Source organism: Xiphophorus couchianus, chromosome 3 (genome assembly GCF_001444195.1).
Source record: "Xiphophorus couchianus chromosome 3, X_couchianus-1.0, whole genome shotgun sequence".
Taxonomy (NCBI): domain Eukaryota; kingdom Metazoa; phylum Chordata; class Actinopteri; order Cyprinodontiformes; family Poeciliidae; genus Xiphophorus; species Xiphophorus couchianus.
The window spans coordinates 22,475,022-22,492,422 of NC_040230.1; the positions used below are offsets into that span (position 1 = coordinate 22,475,022).

A 17,401-nucleotide genomic window follows, 5' to 3' on the forward strand; every position below is an offset into this window, starting at 1 on the left:
ATGTAAGCAGTGCTGAATTCAAGAGAAACAAAAGTGTCTCAGTTGAAATAGAAGTAAAAATAAAATTAGTGCTTCTAAAAAGGTAATAAAAAACACCTGGGAACATCTAGTATTTCTGTATCTTTTTTTTAACCTTTGGACTTGTCATTATCCAGGAGGAGAATGAAAGTTCCTGCCCCACCTCCACCACAGGCCCCCCAACCGGCTCCCCGTCATTTGTTCAGGTACAATGTACCTGATGGAGGAGGGACATCAGCCATGGATGTCAAGGAAAACATCCTAAGGCCCACCATCGTTTTCCAGCTAACTCTACCACATGGCTACCAGGTTTCTGTAACAGAGGATGGAAGGTTAGTCCAATGAAGCACATGTTTAATCTCTCAAATTCCAGTGGTATTTGTTCAGTCACTTTGTCCTTTCATTGCTTTCGTCTGCAAGATATTTTGGTTGTGAATGCTGATACAAGTTCTACAATCTACTGCTATTTTATTTAAACTGATAAATCTAGAAATCTTTCAGTCTTAGAGTTAGATCATGTGAGTTAAACTCCCAAACTGGAATATGATAACTGGATGTTGCCCTATTTTATGGAGCCTGGTGAATGTTCACATGCCATTCTCTATGCAGTGCACAGGCTTTTGTCCTGGTGTGTGGTCAGCTGACCTGCTAATGCACTCCATAATGAGGTTCCTGCTGCTGCTGAGGCAGAAAATTGGGGATGTCTTTGATAAAAAAAACAAAAAAACAACAAGCCTCTCTTTATTACCCAAGTAGAATCTTAAGGCCAGCAGATGTCTCCATTGTATTCCCTACCAATGTACAAAAATAAGGTTTTGTTTGTTTTTCTCTGGTCAGTTTTTACATATACAATGTACTGGTGCTTTTTGGTTAGTTAGAAAATCATTGAGAAGTAAAATTATTTCAAGAAATCAGTTCAAGAAATGTAACTAATGTATTTTTTTTACTCAAAAACACAATATTTTTTTATGTGCATGATTATAGCTTTTAAAAGTTAAAAAGTTATTCTTAATTCGGAAATCCTATGTTATTGCCTACACTATACTGTCTTGACTGTTGTCCAGTTTTAAGTCATTGACACTCTCCATAAGGAGAGTAAAGGCTCCTTATGGAGAGTCTCGAGAGAATCAAAATTTGAAGAGTTTCCCTTTGACATTTAACCTCTTGAAGCATTCACTGCAGTGCCTATTTTTAACAGTGGGAGTTGTGGAAGATCAAATCTGCCTGTATTCAACATCTGATGGCAAAACAATTGTGTATACAGGTTGTACATTTCTAATATAGTTTTAGCAACAGAGGCCTTACAAGTGTAAATTAGTTGCCCATTTTTTGCAGTTTTTCCATGCTTTTACTACTTTGTCTACCAGCCATTTTCCTTCCACTCAACTTTCCAATAACATGCCTATATACAGGACTTTGTGAAAAATCTGGTTCTTTGACAATGACCTAAGGACAAATTAATGTCTGTCAAGTCAGCAGTCCTCCTCATAATTGTTTAGGGCATAACACAATATTTTTGTTTATTTTTTTATTGGTCATTCGTAAAATTACAATTTAAAAAATAATAATAAAGCTATACATTTCACACATATGTGTGTCACAATTACATATTTGATTTATTCACTTTTTAGTGATATCCTAATTTACTCGGATGCATGAAACTATGTTTTATGCAGTAACCATGTTTTTCTAGAAGGTTTTGGATCAAAACAATTTAATAAAGTTTTAGAAATTAGTTCTTTTATTAATTGCAAATAGATGTGCTGTGGTCACCATTTATATCATGATTTGCATTGACTTACAGAAATCTCTTTCTAACTCTTGTATAAGAATACTCACACAGACAAAGCAATGTAGAGAACAGCTGACAACATATTGTAAAAGGGTTAAAAAAATCAGTGTTTGTGTCTTTATTTGCTGAGCTGAGCTGACACTGAGTTCTGTTATATCAAAAATCTTTTTAATGGCCCCATATAGCACTCATATGAAATTGGTTACATAATTTAGTTGTGTAACGCGTATCTTTATTTCTGTTGCTAAACACTGCACTGGGTAGGTAACATGCAACTCAGAAACCTGGAATCAGCTAATAGCTGATTACTTATCTTTGATGAATTGCAACACAGTGTTTTAATATTATGAAAATCATATGCAATTGTGTTGCCGTTTCAGGCCCACATGTGGAGCACACTGATTCCAAAGTCAGAGATTTTCTCTTCAGCGTTCTTTGTTGTGCTATCTGTCTCCATTATGTCATTTGATCTGGATTTTCCCACAAAAGGAGACCATTTATTTCTTTGTCTGAAGATTGACAGGTAATACTGTAGACCTAATCATCACTTGCCCTCTCCAACTGGATTGCAGAGCAAATGAATGAATAAGTAGAGGGCAGAGCCAGTCCTGTTACACGAATGTTTTCTTTGCTGTTGTCTTCTCTTGGATAAACCTTGTAGTTTATTAGTTGATACATGGACAAACTGGCCAAGTAGTAAAGTAAAGGCAAATTGCAATATTTGGTCAGTATTTAAAAGGAAAAAAAAAATTATTATATATATATATATATATATGCTGCTTACATGAGGCCCCTTGTGTATATATACACTACTTATTTAGCTTATTAATAACTTATTGCTGTTTATAGTTTTAAAATTGACTTAGATATGTTTAGAACAATATTGTTCAGTGCTCATCTATGAACTCCAGTTAGATATGAAGACATCACATGTTTGAGTTTTCCAAAAAGCAAAGGGAAAACAGCAGTTAATTCTGGCAAAAAACAACTTTATTGTCCTGCTTATTTGCAGTTCATTAGGTATACGAGTTCGTTTTGTTTTCCTTTTTTGTGAAGCTAAAGCTAGGTGGGCCTTGTAACCCAATATTCTGTCCTTACACAGACGGGCACACGCACACACATATTATCCGGACACACTTTCACTCCTCTTTCTTTTCTCGTCTCCCAGTAAACCTTTGATGGATTTGCTGGTTGATTTGTGTGGTCACCACCATCTTAACCCATCAACGCACACCTTGGAGCTGCTTTCCCCCGACGGTCACTCTTTGGGATTCAAGCCCAACGCCCTGCTCGGCTCCTTCAATGTGGCCTGTGTGCTCATCAAGGAGAAAGTCGTGGAGGAGAAAGTGACCCGTAGACCAGCTCCTAAAGTGCCAGAGGTGAGTTAGGGGGAATCCCGCTTTTGTTGCAGCAGGTCCCACTTTCTGTTGTGTGCTCATTGCGTTTTGAAGTCTATTTGAGGTCATTTAAAAAATACTTCATATGCTACCGCCTGAAATCAGTTCAAATGGGCCACGATTCTTATATGTTGTGTTGTGGCCAAAGGTATTTTCCTAAAAATGAAGCAGATATTTTAATAAAAGAGAATTACAATTGGAGAACATCTTTTTTTCAGTCATATATGAATAACTATCAGTTAATACATTTAACATCCTAGAAAAAATAGATCACATTATGTAAAAATATTTGATATCTTGTGCTTTGTGCTGCTTACATGAGGCCCCTTGTAATCTTTCTTCCACCCTGTCCTATTTGTACCACTGGCAGAAGGCAAGGCCAGTGAAACCTGTAAGGGCTCATGCTAAGGTAGGACGTTGGTTGCTTGTAAGCTGGCCTGTACATACTAGAGTCAATTTTATACACTTTTTTATTTTTGTGTGCCTTTTCTGAGTGGAAACTCTACAGGTTGTGTTAACATTTTACTTTTTACTTCTTTTTGTTTACTCTTCAGCTATTTCTTTCTTTGTGTATTTTTCTCTGCCTCTCCTTAGCTTTCCTCGGGTGTTTCAATATTTGATGAGTCCCTTACCTTTAGTTACCATGCATTATTTCTCTGCTGTTCTCAGGGCTCAGTGGCAGCTCTGTCTGCCTTTGAGCCCAGCTGGCCTCAGGCCAGAGGCCAACACTCCTCCTACAACTGCTGCCAGTCATTTACTGTTTTATTCCTTCACCCATTAGGCTTTTCAGCAGTTAAAGTCAGACTGCTGTGGGATCAGTGTGTACTCAGTTGATCAATAATAGGTATGTTCTGTTAAAATATGCTAATCGGCCATAACATTATGAGTTGTTTCCCAATTGGGAGTTATTTCTAGTCCTGAAACAGTTTATCTGATTAATCATACTAGATCAATTATTGAAATGATAATCAGCTATTTTAGTAGTCGATTAATTAACTGGCGTATGCAGACTTTACAATAAGGTCATTTGAAGAAAGAGCGACACACTTGGAGCCAAAACAGGAAATGTATACATTTTTCAAATAAAAAAAACCTTCTCTGTCTGTAAAGACATAATACCTAGAACTATTCAAGTGACATTGTTTTCATTTTTCCTGGTTCAAATTCTGTAAAAGAAATACCTACAAGTAAGCACCTTTTGCTTTCCAATTATTAATTGGCTAATTGAAAAAATGGTCAATTGGTTAACCATGCACTATATTGATCCTAATTCAAGCAAAAAGGCTTGAGCTTTTCAGAGGTTGATGTTAGAAATATTTTTTATTTAGATTTATATGCATTCTTTGCTCCAAATGATCAAGCGTGCTTTAAAGGAATGCTATGTTTAGACAATAAATTGTTTATCCTATTGTTGTAAAAACAAGTTGAATTAATTGTTTTTGTTTTTATTTTTGCATTTTTTTATGCATTTCTAATATTTGATCAAATAAGATGCAGTGATTAGATGAAAAATCTGCAGAATGTGTCAATTTTTAAAATCCAATTAATCATCAGAATATTTGATAGAATAATTGATTACTAAAATAATCATTAGCTGCAACCACTTATTTCCCATTATGTTGCCACAATCTTTCTGATCCATTGAAGCATGGACTCAAACAAATGTTTTATCAGATATTGTTCCAGAGTCGTCATGTTGTCAGTAATGAAGGGAATGTGTGAGTCTCAAACTCGCTGAGATCTGCAGATGATGGAGGGAGACTTGCAAATGCAGGACAGATGAGGTTGGACTGGTAAACAGACTTGGTGCATACTACACACTAGTCATTTAAGAGCATCACATATATAAAGTTTTCTGTTTCAATATTTCCATCAAACATTGGCAACTTTTTCTTTTATTAGAAGTGCAACCAGCTGTTTTTCTACTTTCCCATCGTAGAACTAAATAATTGGAATTTGTCTATTGATTGACACATTTCTACTTAATAAGGCTTTTGTTTGATCAGTAGACCTAGATTTACTGATTAATTCTCTCCATCATTATCTCAGAAAACTGTGCGGTTGATGGTGAACTTCCACGGCAACCAGAAGGCCGTGTTACGGGTCAACCCGCTGGTTCCGCTCCAGGCTTTGATACCGGCCATCTGTGACAAGTGTGATTTTGACCCTGCACATGTCCTGCTCCTGAAAGATTGCATCAGTCGCCACGAGTTACCGCTGGACAAATCTCTGACAGAGCTGGGAATCAAAGAACTCTACGTGCACGATCAGAGTCTAGGTAAACCTTAACCCGAATTAATGTTAATTCTAATGTCTATGTGTACAATGGTGGTTTCAGTGACAAATATCAACTGTAAGTGGAATAGGACTTGCTTTATATGGATATTTTGTCTTATCTGTTCAGTTGTGATTGGAGTCAAGGTCATATTTTATGATTCATGTCATTCTGAGAAACCAAACCCAGAAAGATTCTGTTTTTATCATAGAAATTCTTGGTGTGGCGCAGAATGATACAAGCAAAACATTATGTCATGTTTATGGTCAAATGCAGTTATCTAATTTTTAATATCCAGCTGCGTTAACTACTAGTATGCATGCAGTACCTGGCAGGAGCGTTCACTTCATTTCAAACTTTTTCACTAATCTTAGTGTTTTAGATATGTACATTATCACATCATACTTTGGTGCATTTCAAACACAAGGGCATGCATATTTTCATCCGGATGCTGTAAACTTATTTATTATTTGTGTGTGTATCCTCCACATTAGTTTAGTCTGTGTGGCATTTTAAGATGTTTGAAAGTCTCCACAGAGCACAAACGATTTATCAGTTTGTTGCAATGCAGGTTACGTATCAATGACTCAGTCTGTTTGTAAATTTTTTTTTCCAGTTTTACAGCCTAAAATGGCTTCTGCCCCTGTTCTGAGCAACTCAGGTATATGTCCTCCATGTTGCTGGTGCTAATGTTTTCTATACTAACCCCAAAGGCTGTTTAACCCAATCTACTGCTGCTTCCTCATTAACAAAGTCTTGTTGGCGCTTTTATTAAGCTTTGTAGGCTGCTTATAGTAAGACTATGTTAAAAAGAAATTATGTGAAGTTATAGTTGTAATATGTGTGAACCATATTGGCACCTTTTATTTCTGAATAATTGTAATGAACTTAATTAGCTTTGCTAATTTAGAGACCAAATCACATCATTGCTCAGTAGGATAGCACGAAAATAGCATTTTTATTGAGAAACGTCAGTTTAACATGTGAAGGTTAAATAAAACTGGTAGAAAATAATTAGGTTTTGGCGCCATCTGCTGGCTAATAAAGTAAGATATAGCAACTGAAACAGTTTTTTCATTAATCGATTTTTTTGGATATTTTTGTGTGCAAGCAATGTAAATAACAGAATTTAAATCGAATGTTTAGTTATTAAAAACACTCCAACCTCTTTATAACTGTAATTTATGCATTGCTATAGTTTCAGAATAACACTGGCCCCTAACTCTTTTAATATGACTCGTTAATGATGCCATATCTAACTTCACTTCCTCTACTTTTTTCTGTTTTTTGTAGAGTCTTTTTATTCCAGTACTGCTAGTCTGGGAAGACCACAAAAGAAAGGGTTGCTAAACATCTTCCCATTCAGCAAAAGGAAATCAAAGGTAAGATTTTAAATATCGCATGTAGGGAGTACTTTCGCAAATTCTAAAGTAACAGGCAGCCATTTTGTCAACTAACCTAACATCTTTATTTAATTTATTTTCCTAGTCAAAAGGAAACCTGTATTGTGTATAAATCTAAAGCCTCTGAGCCAAGTTGTAAGGCACATTCCTTGAGTTATCGTCATACTTTTGGATAGATACAAAGTGTCTATTTCTATATTGTTGAAAAGATCTGCTGTCTCTAATTTTATTAAACACAAATGTGTTTGATTCCTGTTTGAGGCTGTCTCAGAAATTTGTCTTTCAAAATAATCTCAAAAAAGCATTTTTAAGATTACATTCTTATCAATGATGATGTTGTGGATCAGATTGCTATCTAATGTAAAACAGCCAGAGAAAATGCTTTGAAAAACACTAAATGCATGTGTGTGTCTTTGAATGCTGCATGTGTGTATTCCTTTCCATTTGCAGACTGACAATAAGTCTTTGGACATGGATGACTTTGATGACATTGCAGTTCAAAACTCAGACACAAAATTCAATGTAAGTATTTAAAATATATTTATTAATCTCATCTGAACTAGTTATGAAATTACTCAGCTATTTTTATGAGTGGATAGTACAACAATTGATTGCAGCATATATTGAAAAACAAACTTCAAAGACTTGCTGATTCTGCAAGGTTTTGGACTCATTTTGTCCTTTGTATAGAGTTAGTTAAAATGTAATGTTTTGTTTCCAAGACTTTTATTCTCACTCAGCAGTTCAAACTGGTGTAGCATGTTGCAAACAGTATTGTGTGAGGTAAAAATCATTTATATGTCGATAGGTCTAATCTTTTGTATGACCGAGTATTAGGATCATAGTGTAGCAAAGAAAAAATAATGTGCCACAGAAAAAATCCCTGATGTTGAAAATTGCAAATTTGCAAGAAAAGGGTAGTTTTTTTTAGGGGATTTTTTCTGATTAAATTTCCAGTATTAAAACTTGGATATTCTCTGTCATTTAAAGGTATAAATTAATGTGCAACTGGAAGCACTGCATACTTGAACAATGTTGTGGTTTATGAGTCCAAAGTCCAAATGGGGAGTTGCAGTACATGCTTATTGTAGTTAAAGCTGGGTCATTTAAAAGGTTGGTCATTATATCTCCAGTAAAAGAACATTGTTTTCTTTTGTCCTCCAGAGGGCAGTAACTGTCTTTACATTTGTAAGCAGGCCTCTGTCATGTTAATGTAGAAAAATAACTTGTTTTACATGCAAACACTTAATTACACGTTGGACAATTACAAGAGACAGGTATACATTATTTATTATTAATAGAGAGCAGTAAGTGAAGAACAATGAACATTATTCCTAAACACAGTCAGAAGGTTAAGATCAGCAGCTTCTTGGTTTGAACATCTGAAAATGTTTAGTAAAATTAGAACCCTTGATAGATGTGTTTGCAACTAATTACTTCAGGTTTAAACATCAACATGAAACTTCCCGTAACCACGCCACTGTAAAACAGATTCTCAGCTGCTGAGGTCTGCTTGTTACACCCATAACTTCATTAAGAAGGGAGTCAATTGCACTAGGTAAAGAAACACTGGCCGACTCTCTGCTGTTCTGTTTCACTGAGTTAAAAAGCTGCTGGTTGGACTCCACCCTCCTGTTTTCTGTCATATCACTAACACTGTGCATTGCCTCCATTGTTGGTCTGCTTGCTGATGATGCTTTATAGCATATTTCTCATTGTATGCCTCATTTCCTTGATGTAATTATTTGAAAATGTTGAGAATGAAAACTTTTGAACTGAGTCAGGAAGTGTTAAAAAAAAGAAAGGCATGGACAGGATTTATGCGTGCAAAACACAATGTAAAAGGCATTGTGTCATCTTTATGATGTAATCCAAATACCAAAATGTATCTAAGGCAGTGGCAGCTAAGTTTGATTTATAGATATTTTCATTCTCAGCCTTATCATTATCAGTGGGCGTCAATGCAGCTTGGCTTTCGTCTCTGATATGATTGTTTTTCATTCACTGACTGTTATCAGACCACACACATGCATTTGTGCAGTGAAACACACACACACATCCACCCACATGCATGCACGCTGTGTTATCAGCTTGAAGGCATCAAATTACACTACCTTGGCTACATTAGCAGTAAAAGCCCAGCCTCTTATCTGTAATTGTTCATTAAGGGCTAAACTACTGTGTAGGTCAGGGTAAGAGTGTGTGGTCCTAGAAACTCTGACATTCCACATATCCTTGTATTTGGGTAATTCTGTTTCAAATGGAAGCTAGTTAAAAATTAAAACCAAGTATTAATTTAATTCAGTTGTGTGACAGAATATAATGCTAAAGTGAGCCATAGATTTCAGCACAAAAAAGGAAAAAAAAATTGTTTTGCTTACATTTTATATAACAGAGTGTTCTTCAAGTGTATGCAAGTGGAAAAAATTAAAGATTCTACATCACACTAACTAACCATGACATTTTAATGAGTGGACAACTGTCCATGCAACTGTCCATGCATTAAAATATGGACAGTTGTCCATATTGAAATGGCTCACAAATCAGCCAAAGGTGCTGAGTTGTAAGCACAACTCAAAAAAGGGCTACAAGGCTGTATCCAAGTGTCTTCAAGTTCCAGTTGGCCCAGTATAAATGTTATACAAGACTTTCCACATGGTGAAAAAAAACCCAGTTTCTTTTAGGATATGCCTGTGTCATTTCCAACCAGGATAAGAAAAAAGAATCCAGTTTGAATGACAAATGGATTTCAAACTAAATGATGGGCTTAACTGTACCTCTGGCATTATGTCCTTCTGGAACTTGAACCATCGCTCCTTTCATTTTCACACCAACTCTGATCAGCTTTCCTGTCCCTGCTGAAGAAAAGTACCCCACAGCATGATGCTGCCACTGCCAGCAGACAGTGTTAGTCTTCCTTTGCACGTAAAATGTTCAGTTTGGTCTCATCTAACCAGGACACCATCTTCCACATTTGCTGCCGTCTCTTACATGGTCTGTGTCAAACTGCACACTCGACTTTTCTTATATCCCCCTTCTCAGCAAAGGCTTTCTTCTTGCCCCTCATCAATAAAGGCTAAATTTGTGGACTGTAAGACAAATTTTGTCTTGGCGGCAGATTCTTGAGCTGAAGTTTTCTGCTGCGGGTCTCGTGGCTGCTTCTCTGATTAACGAGTTATGGCTTGGCCTGTCAGTCTAAGTGGACAGGCCATTTCTTTGTTGGTTTACAATTTGTCTATACTCTGTCTGTCTGATGGGTTTCTTACCTACTCTGCTCTAGCAAAGCTTTGAGGATTTGCAGGACTACTTGGCAAAAAAATCTGTTATTGATTTTTGTTATTTTACATTTTTGTCTTTAATTTATTTAGGGATGTCAGATTAAAGTTATAGATTTGGAATGGGGATTAAATACTTAATCAAATATTGGGTGATTCTTATTCATGTTTTAGGGTAGGTTGCTGTTTTATAATTATTCTCTAAAAGTACTCAAGATCTAAATCCCCTTTGCCCATAAACTCCGCATGAACTCTACTGCATTATAATATTTGTGAGCGCATGTGTCTTCTCCCTCTGCACTCTGCCAACCCTGCTGAAGTCTTTAAAAAGATTTCTGTATTTCTCCCTCATGCATTCTGTCAGTTATTCATTTTCTGAGGTCTATAAAATACTCAGCCTTTACAGCTTTTTTTCCCCCTTCCCCTTCCAATCACGCACAAGCACTTGTGATCTTAGATGAAACCGACTTGAAAGATTCAACCAGAGGGCAGAGAAATACTGCGTACTTTTCATTCAGTGACTTTTAAATGGTAGCACAAAAACAAGTCCCCAAAGTTCAAATCACAGCAGGCATTAGCACTTTTACTGTAATTGTCATCGTAAGCCGCCTTTGTTTTTAAGTATCTTAAGTTATTTGCTAATGTGTTATTTTCTATTTATAGCTCTCAGTAATGGGCATCACTACAAGATGCAGTATGTAAATGATGCTCCTTTAGGTTCCTTTTGTGTTGCTCTCATCGTTATTATGAATGCGGTGCCGACTTGTGTTCCCTTCCCAAGTGCCAGAGAACGTTCTGATCTAGTTTACCCACTCGCAGTTTTCATGTTTTTAACTAGGTCGATGGAGAAGGAGTGAGCAGGTGAAAAAGTCAGATAGAGTTCATGCGAATTTCTTCCTTTGAAATTTTTTTTTTTTGACTTGAAATGTGTTCTTTTTTGGGGGGATTCCAAATCATATCAGCCTCCCCTCAAGCATCCCTTTTGTGTTTTCATCACTCAGTTTGCTGCCTGCCACAGCTCCTTCTGCCTGTCTCTTATCCTGTCATCCTGTGAACATATCTGTCATACCACAGAGAGAACAACTGTTCAGTCAAAGAAGAGTTGTACCATTTTGCAAGTATTTTACTGACTTATTTCATTTTTTAGTGGCAGTTAAGGTCAGGACTGTGGGATGTTTTGTGCATTACAGTGTAGAAAAATGTTTCTTTACAGCAAAATACAAAAAGCCTCTAGTGTATTGTGGTTGTCGTCTGAGCTTGCTTCTCTTTACTTCTGTTTCTGGGACTTTATTAAAGAAATACTATTTCGTCATCATCTTTAAAGCTGTTATTAAAGTTTTTACATTTTTCTCTCCGTTTTTTTCTTTTGCTCCTCCTGATCATGGCATGTTTTGACCATGGGTATTGTTACTTCAAGTGATCGGAACGTAATGTTCCTTCTTGCTCTTTAATCTCACATTCAGGCATTGTCTGAATCCATTGCTTAATTTGCTTTTAAACATTTTACTTCGATCATGGGGCTGCGCACCCTGGTGTGGTGCCCTTGTTGTGCCAAGGCTCTGTACCAAGCTGAGCCACAGGGAGGCTCAGATTTTCAGGAGCACTCAAAGCTGTCTTTGATCACACATTCGAGTCTTTTTTCTGTTCAGTCAAGAGCAGTCACCCTTTGAACGTAAGCTTGCACTTTCAGCTTGATCACATAAATTCAGCAATATCAGTTATGACCAAAGAATTACTTATATTGTCGGTCTCTTTATGTTTCTGAGTATCTATGTGTGTTTGTGATCCTTATTTAGACAGCTTTAGACAGCTTAATGTTCCCACGGGGCTTGAAGTGCCAGTAATGTGAAAAGTATTAATTCTTTGTATAGCAGCTTTGAATTAAACTTGGTAGACTAAAGGTAAACATTGAAATAAGTAAATCATTATTAAAAGAATGAAAACATTCCTTTGAAGGAAGATTTCGTCTTAAAATAGTGCAAGATCTATTTCTATTCTCAGAATTTTACGACAAAGGTATTAAATAGAGCCTAAATAAGTCTTTCCTGTATCGCATATATGCATATTTTAATGTTTTTATTTAAGATTTGATTTCTTCTCTCCTGTTATTCTTCTTCTAACCCACAGGGTCTGTCCACTGTGTCAGGGGTCTCCTATAAAGAAGAACATCCAGGCTCCCTGGAGCAGTCTCAGTCCTTCACTGATATTCCCACGATGCATGCCAAAGCTGAGTCCAAGAAGAGAAGGGCCCCAGTACCACCTGCTGTCCCAGTACCCAGCCAAGGAAACACAAGCTTTAAGAGCAATCAGGTGAAGAGATAAAAACGCCGACACTGTGCGGTGCTCAGACTTGGACTCATTAGTCAGACGAAGCATGGCACTTGTTGAACACCTGTTGGTGTAGATACACACTGATTTTTAAAGTTTTTTTTTCCAACATTTGTCGTTAAAAACAGTGCTCTGATGTTGGGGTAATTTTTCTTTGTACATATGCAAAACAACTCTTCCAAACTTTCGTCCTTTTACAGTGTAGAACTGCACAGATCTTCATCCATGCATCCATATTTAAATCCTGACCAGTCTTTCTGAAAGTCTGACTGAAAAAAATATATTTTGACAAGAAACATTTGTGGAAATCCTTTGTGTTCAAATCTATTATGCAAAAAAAAAATGTCAAGCATTAAAACAAAAAGAAAAACAAATCTTTAAACTGTTTTAAATCATCAACCTTGATGTAAGCAAAAACGGCTTTATCCCTATCTTTTTCATGTGGGTGACGTGACAAGAATGAATCACCTCTGCTGTGTCCTCTACAAAGTGGCGTTGTGGTGGAAAATGTTGTTTAGCAACTAATATCCTTCCTCACTTCATTTGATTACTGGGTTCCGTGTATTTGGAGGAGTCTGTGTTCATGATAAGTGTTACAGAGGAGAAATATTATTCCCATGTTAACATGGACATTTGTGCTATTCTCACTGGCATAATTAAGCACACAAACAAACAGAGTACAAAGAAGCGGAAGTTGTTTCTGAGAAAATATCATCAACTCAAAACAGCTGACTATGATGTAGGCTCAAGCCAGAGAGATTAAAATAATTATAATAAAAAAACACAAGAGCAAGAATCTCTTTTCTTTTTTTCAGTGTACATTTGATTTTGTACCAGATGAGCTTATAGATATACAGTACCCCTAACACTTATGTTCCTGTAAAGGACTCTAGATTTTTATGAACAAATTTACCAGGAACTATTTTTGGAGAAACAAGCCCACGGCATGACATATCATCTCCCATTCTAAAAAGCGAGCATGGAGTTATTTTTCACATATTCTTCTTTAGTTTCACACCAGACCCAACTGCAGTGTGTGGTTATGTGATCAACAAATTTGATGCGGAAGATGTAGTAATGGATACCGACATCAGTACACAGGCATTGGGAATAATGAGATTTTTAAAACAGAGCTTTATAAGGCCATTGCAGTGGAGGTAATGAAGGCAGGTCAAAGAAGAAAAAAAAACATCATCAGCCTTAATGACAGAATTATGAGGGTTAGAATCTCAGTTGTCCAATTAACTGGCAGTCATGGTTGTGGCATGTCACCTTTGGGAACTTGTTTTTCTTTCTCACTTTGTTGAGATGATGTGGATGTAACAGGACCTTTTGTTCTTTGTACTATTTTAAGTGGAAACTGGTTTAAGGGGTGTGAATACTCTTGCAAGGCACTACAGGAATGGTAAATTGGTCTTAAATCTTTTTTATCACACTAACTGTTATTGACAATGCAATAGTTTACCTATTTCATAAATATACTCAAAATAACTCGAGAATTTTACCATTTTGTTACAGTATGGGATCATATTTTATGGCTTTTTGCATGTATTTACCCAGAGGGCCAAAAATTCTTGTTGGTGCTATGTGAATGCAACTTAACATTGAAAATGCGTTTGTTACTAAATAATAAATGTTTAATATTCAAATCCCTTTTTTTCCCTTGTTTTGCTACTCCAAAGACACTTGGTGTAATTGTTTTGCTGCTTTTAGGGATTTTAAATTTGACTTGCTCAGACAGAGATTTGATATTTATCCTTGCACCTGTCAGACTGAGGGTTATGGTTGACACCAGATCCAAATTACAACACCTCCAGGACGCTGCTAGACAGAGCAGGAGTTGGAAAGGTTAGCTGAAGACCCGATGACTGGTCTAATAATAGATGTCTCCATCTTGCTGTTGTGCGCCGTTACTAAGTCTGTGAACTGTGTCATATGTATTTATACGAGTCCTCTTGTTGCAAGAGTGCTGTCACTGTAGTGCTGGTGGCATCTCATGTTTCTTGTCTCAGGATTTCTGGTGTTGAAGACTAACAAGGACACGCTGTTGATGGCTTAGCTGGTCTTATCAACAATACACCACCTGTACACGGTGTTTTTGAAGTGTATGCAAATCGTTGCATCAGAATAGTATATGGACTTTAAATGCTGAGGTGATGTGAGATTGTAAACTCTAAATCAGCAGGAATATATCTTGGGACAGAACTGAAATATGAGATGCTCAAAGATTACAGCTGTGCCTGACCTGTAAATTTTTTTATCCGTGCTGTTAAAAAGGATTTAAACTCATGACAGTTAAGATTGCCAGAGCAGCCAGGTCTGATCAAGAACGCTTCTGAAGGGCATTGGCATTAAATACTGTAATAAATTAAATACTGCATGACTTAATACTGTCAAACAACTGAACGTGTCAAATCTAATCGTTTCACAGTGAACAGTTTTGCTTTTTCATTTGCTTGAAATGTAGCAATGTATTTGCTGCAGGCGGTTGAAGAAATTGAATATTCTGTGGATGAGAACTTGAACTTATAAAACTGGTAAGATTTTGAGTGCACTCATTAAGTCTGTCAAACTTTTGCAGTTGTTGAGGCTTTTTTATATTTTTGTCTTTTTTTTCATTTTATTCATCCTTCATTGTATCCAAGAACCTCTATACCAGCAAAAATACAGTTATAAATGGGTGTTCTGGGAGAGACGGGCATATTAGGAACATAATAGCAGGTCATCTGAGGACAGCTATTTATTATGACTGTCCTCATTACGAAGGTCCCTCTGATCAAAGGAAGCTTATGTGGTCTACTAATTTGATGTGCAAGATGTGGTAATGGATACTGACATCACAAAACGGGCAATGAGAATAATGAGATTGCTATAACAAAGCTTTATAAAGCCAATACAATGGAGATAATGAAGGCCGGTCGAAGAAGAAAAAAAAAAAAAACTAAATCAGCCTTAATGACAGAATTATGAGGATTCGAATCTCTTTATTCTTGATTTTATTGGAGATTTTAAGGCAGCTGGGTATTTACAAACTATTGCAAATGATCAGTCTTGAACAAATGGAGGCTTTGTTACACAGAGCACTCTGCACAGATCATATTTTATGTACTTTCTGTTCCTTTATTTTAGTAGCTGAAATATTAAGGCATGCATGACATTATTTGTACTTAATGCATCAAGCTACAGTAGATAAAGTTACCCAAACTACTACTTTAACTTGAATAACAATCCATTGCTGTACAGCATGCAATGTGGATGGCGGCCTGTAGAACCGCTCTCATCTTGCATGAGAAGGACACAGCAGGGTAAAAGTTAAAAACAGGCTAAGTAGCATTACAGAGCTGGAGTAAAGGAGTTTTAAAGCCAGCCGGGGGGCCTTGCAACCTCATTATGTTTTGCTTTGTCAGTAAATTGTATTTCAAATTCAATCTTGATTTTTGCCTTCCTATCTCAGTAGTTGTGCTCCCACGCTTTCCCTTTCAGCATTGGAGCCATGCAGCTACTGTTACAGAACCTTCTGGCTCTATTCTGAGAAGTTGAGTCTCTTATGAAGCCTACACAGAAGAATGAAAAAAGAGCCAGAAATGATGACGGGACGTTGAGAAAGTCAAATTGAATACAGTTCAAGTAGCAATTGAGGCAAGCTACTCGTATTATAGTATGAGTAGCTTACTATAATATGCTATTCATATTATAGTATCTAAAATATCCAATATCTAAAATATCTCAGTATTCACTTTTGAGTTCAAACATTTTTAATAGACATAGTGTTGATGATTAACATTTTTCATTTAAAAACACATGTAATTTTAAAGTTGTTTCTGAAAATCCTTCATTTCTCCACCTCGAAGCAAATTCAGCTAAAAACTTTAAAGGATAAGCTAGACTTTCTTGTTTGATAATTTATGTGCTTTAAAGAACTGAGGAATAGTTGACATTTTTTTCCCATTTATATTTCAGTTTTGTCAGAAAAAGCCAGTTTTTGCTTCCAGAAGTTTTTGCTTCTTGAATTATTGCTTACAAATGTGGGTTTTTTATAACCCACATTGCATTTACATTGAATAAACACAATTTTATTGTTTTTAGTCTTTGTCTTTAATATGCATCATTCATATGATTAATTCCACACTTTAATTAAAATGTCCAGGGTCCACTCACCTACCTACCAGAGCGATCCGAGGACTGGGATGTCATACAGCATGCTTCTGTGTTGATGTCTGTTCTAGTTTACAGACCCTGACATGCCATAATATCAAATGATATATCTTGTTACATGAACCTTAAAGGTTGTTCAGTTAATTGGCAGTCGGTTGTGGCATGTCAGCTGTGGGAAATTGTTTTTCAGTTGCTTCCCAGTTTGCTCAGTAGAATTTATGGATGGTGTGGTTGTAACAGGACCATTTATTCTCAGTACTTTTAATATAGTGTCTTTAGTCATTTTATAACTTTTATAACCAGATTTTGAACTTTTGTTTCTAAGTTAAAGGAGTTAAAGTTATCATCTATTAAGTCATTTAATAAAGAACTTGAAGATTGCAAAGTGAGGTAATCTCTCACTTTGCAAACTACTGATGGATACGGTGGCCGACAGGTGCAAATGCGCAGCAAAAGAGAAAACATGCAAACAAACAAAAAACACGCGCACAAATTAAATGCGGCAAGCAAAAAGCGAATGAAATGCAGCAAACAAAAAGAGAGACCCCCGAATGAAATGCAGCAAACAAAAAGAGAGACGCAAACAAAAAAGAAGACACCCCCGAATGAAATGCAGCAAACAAAAAGAGAGACGCAAACAAAAAAGAAGACACCCCCGAATGAAATGCAGCAAACAAAAAGAGAGACGCAAACAAAAAAGAAAACACCCCCGAATGAAATGCAGCAAACAAAAAGTGTTGAAAACGGAAGTGCTCCAG

At 36.4% G+C, this 17,401-nt stretch overlaps 1 protein-coding gene across 5 annotated transcripts in view; it reads left to right on the forward strand.

The window, feature by feature from the left end:
- cobl (cordon-bleu WH2 repeat protein) overlaps nucleotides 1–17,401 on the forward strand; it is a 51,422-nt gene that overhangs the window by 10,457 nt on the left and 23,564 nt on the right. For 3 of the 5 annotated variants that reach the window (XM_028012833.1, XM_028012834.1, XM_028012835.1), the window contains 7 exons: nucleotides 156–350; nucleotides 2,979–3,189; nucleotides 5,257–5,485; nucleotides 6,099–6,143; nucleotides 6,776–6,864; nucleotides 7,336–7,407; nucleotides 12,288–12,470. In XM_028012833.1, coding sequence (XP_027868634.1) covers nucleotides 156–350; nucleotides 2,979–3,189; nucleotides 5,257–5,485; nucleotides 6,099–6,143; nucleotides 6,776–6,864; nucleotides 7,336–7,407; nucleotides 12,288–12,470 — 1,024 coding nt within the window. The remainder of the gene's footprint in view (nucleotides 1–155; nucleotides 351–2,978; nucleotides 3,190–5,256; nucleotides 5,486–6,098; nucleotides 6,144–6,775; nucleotides 6,865–7,335; nucleotides 7,408–12,287; nucleotides 12,471–17,401) is intronic. The other 2 variants (XM_028012837.1, XM_028012836.1) reach the window with 2 other exon arrangements.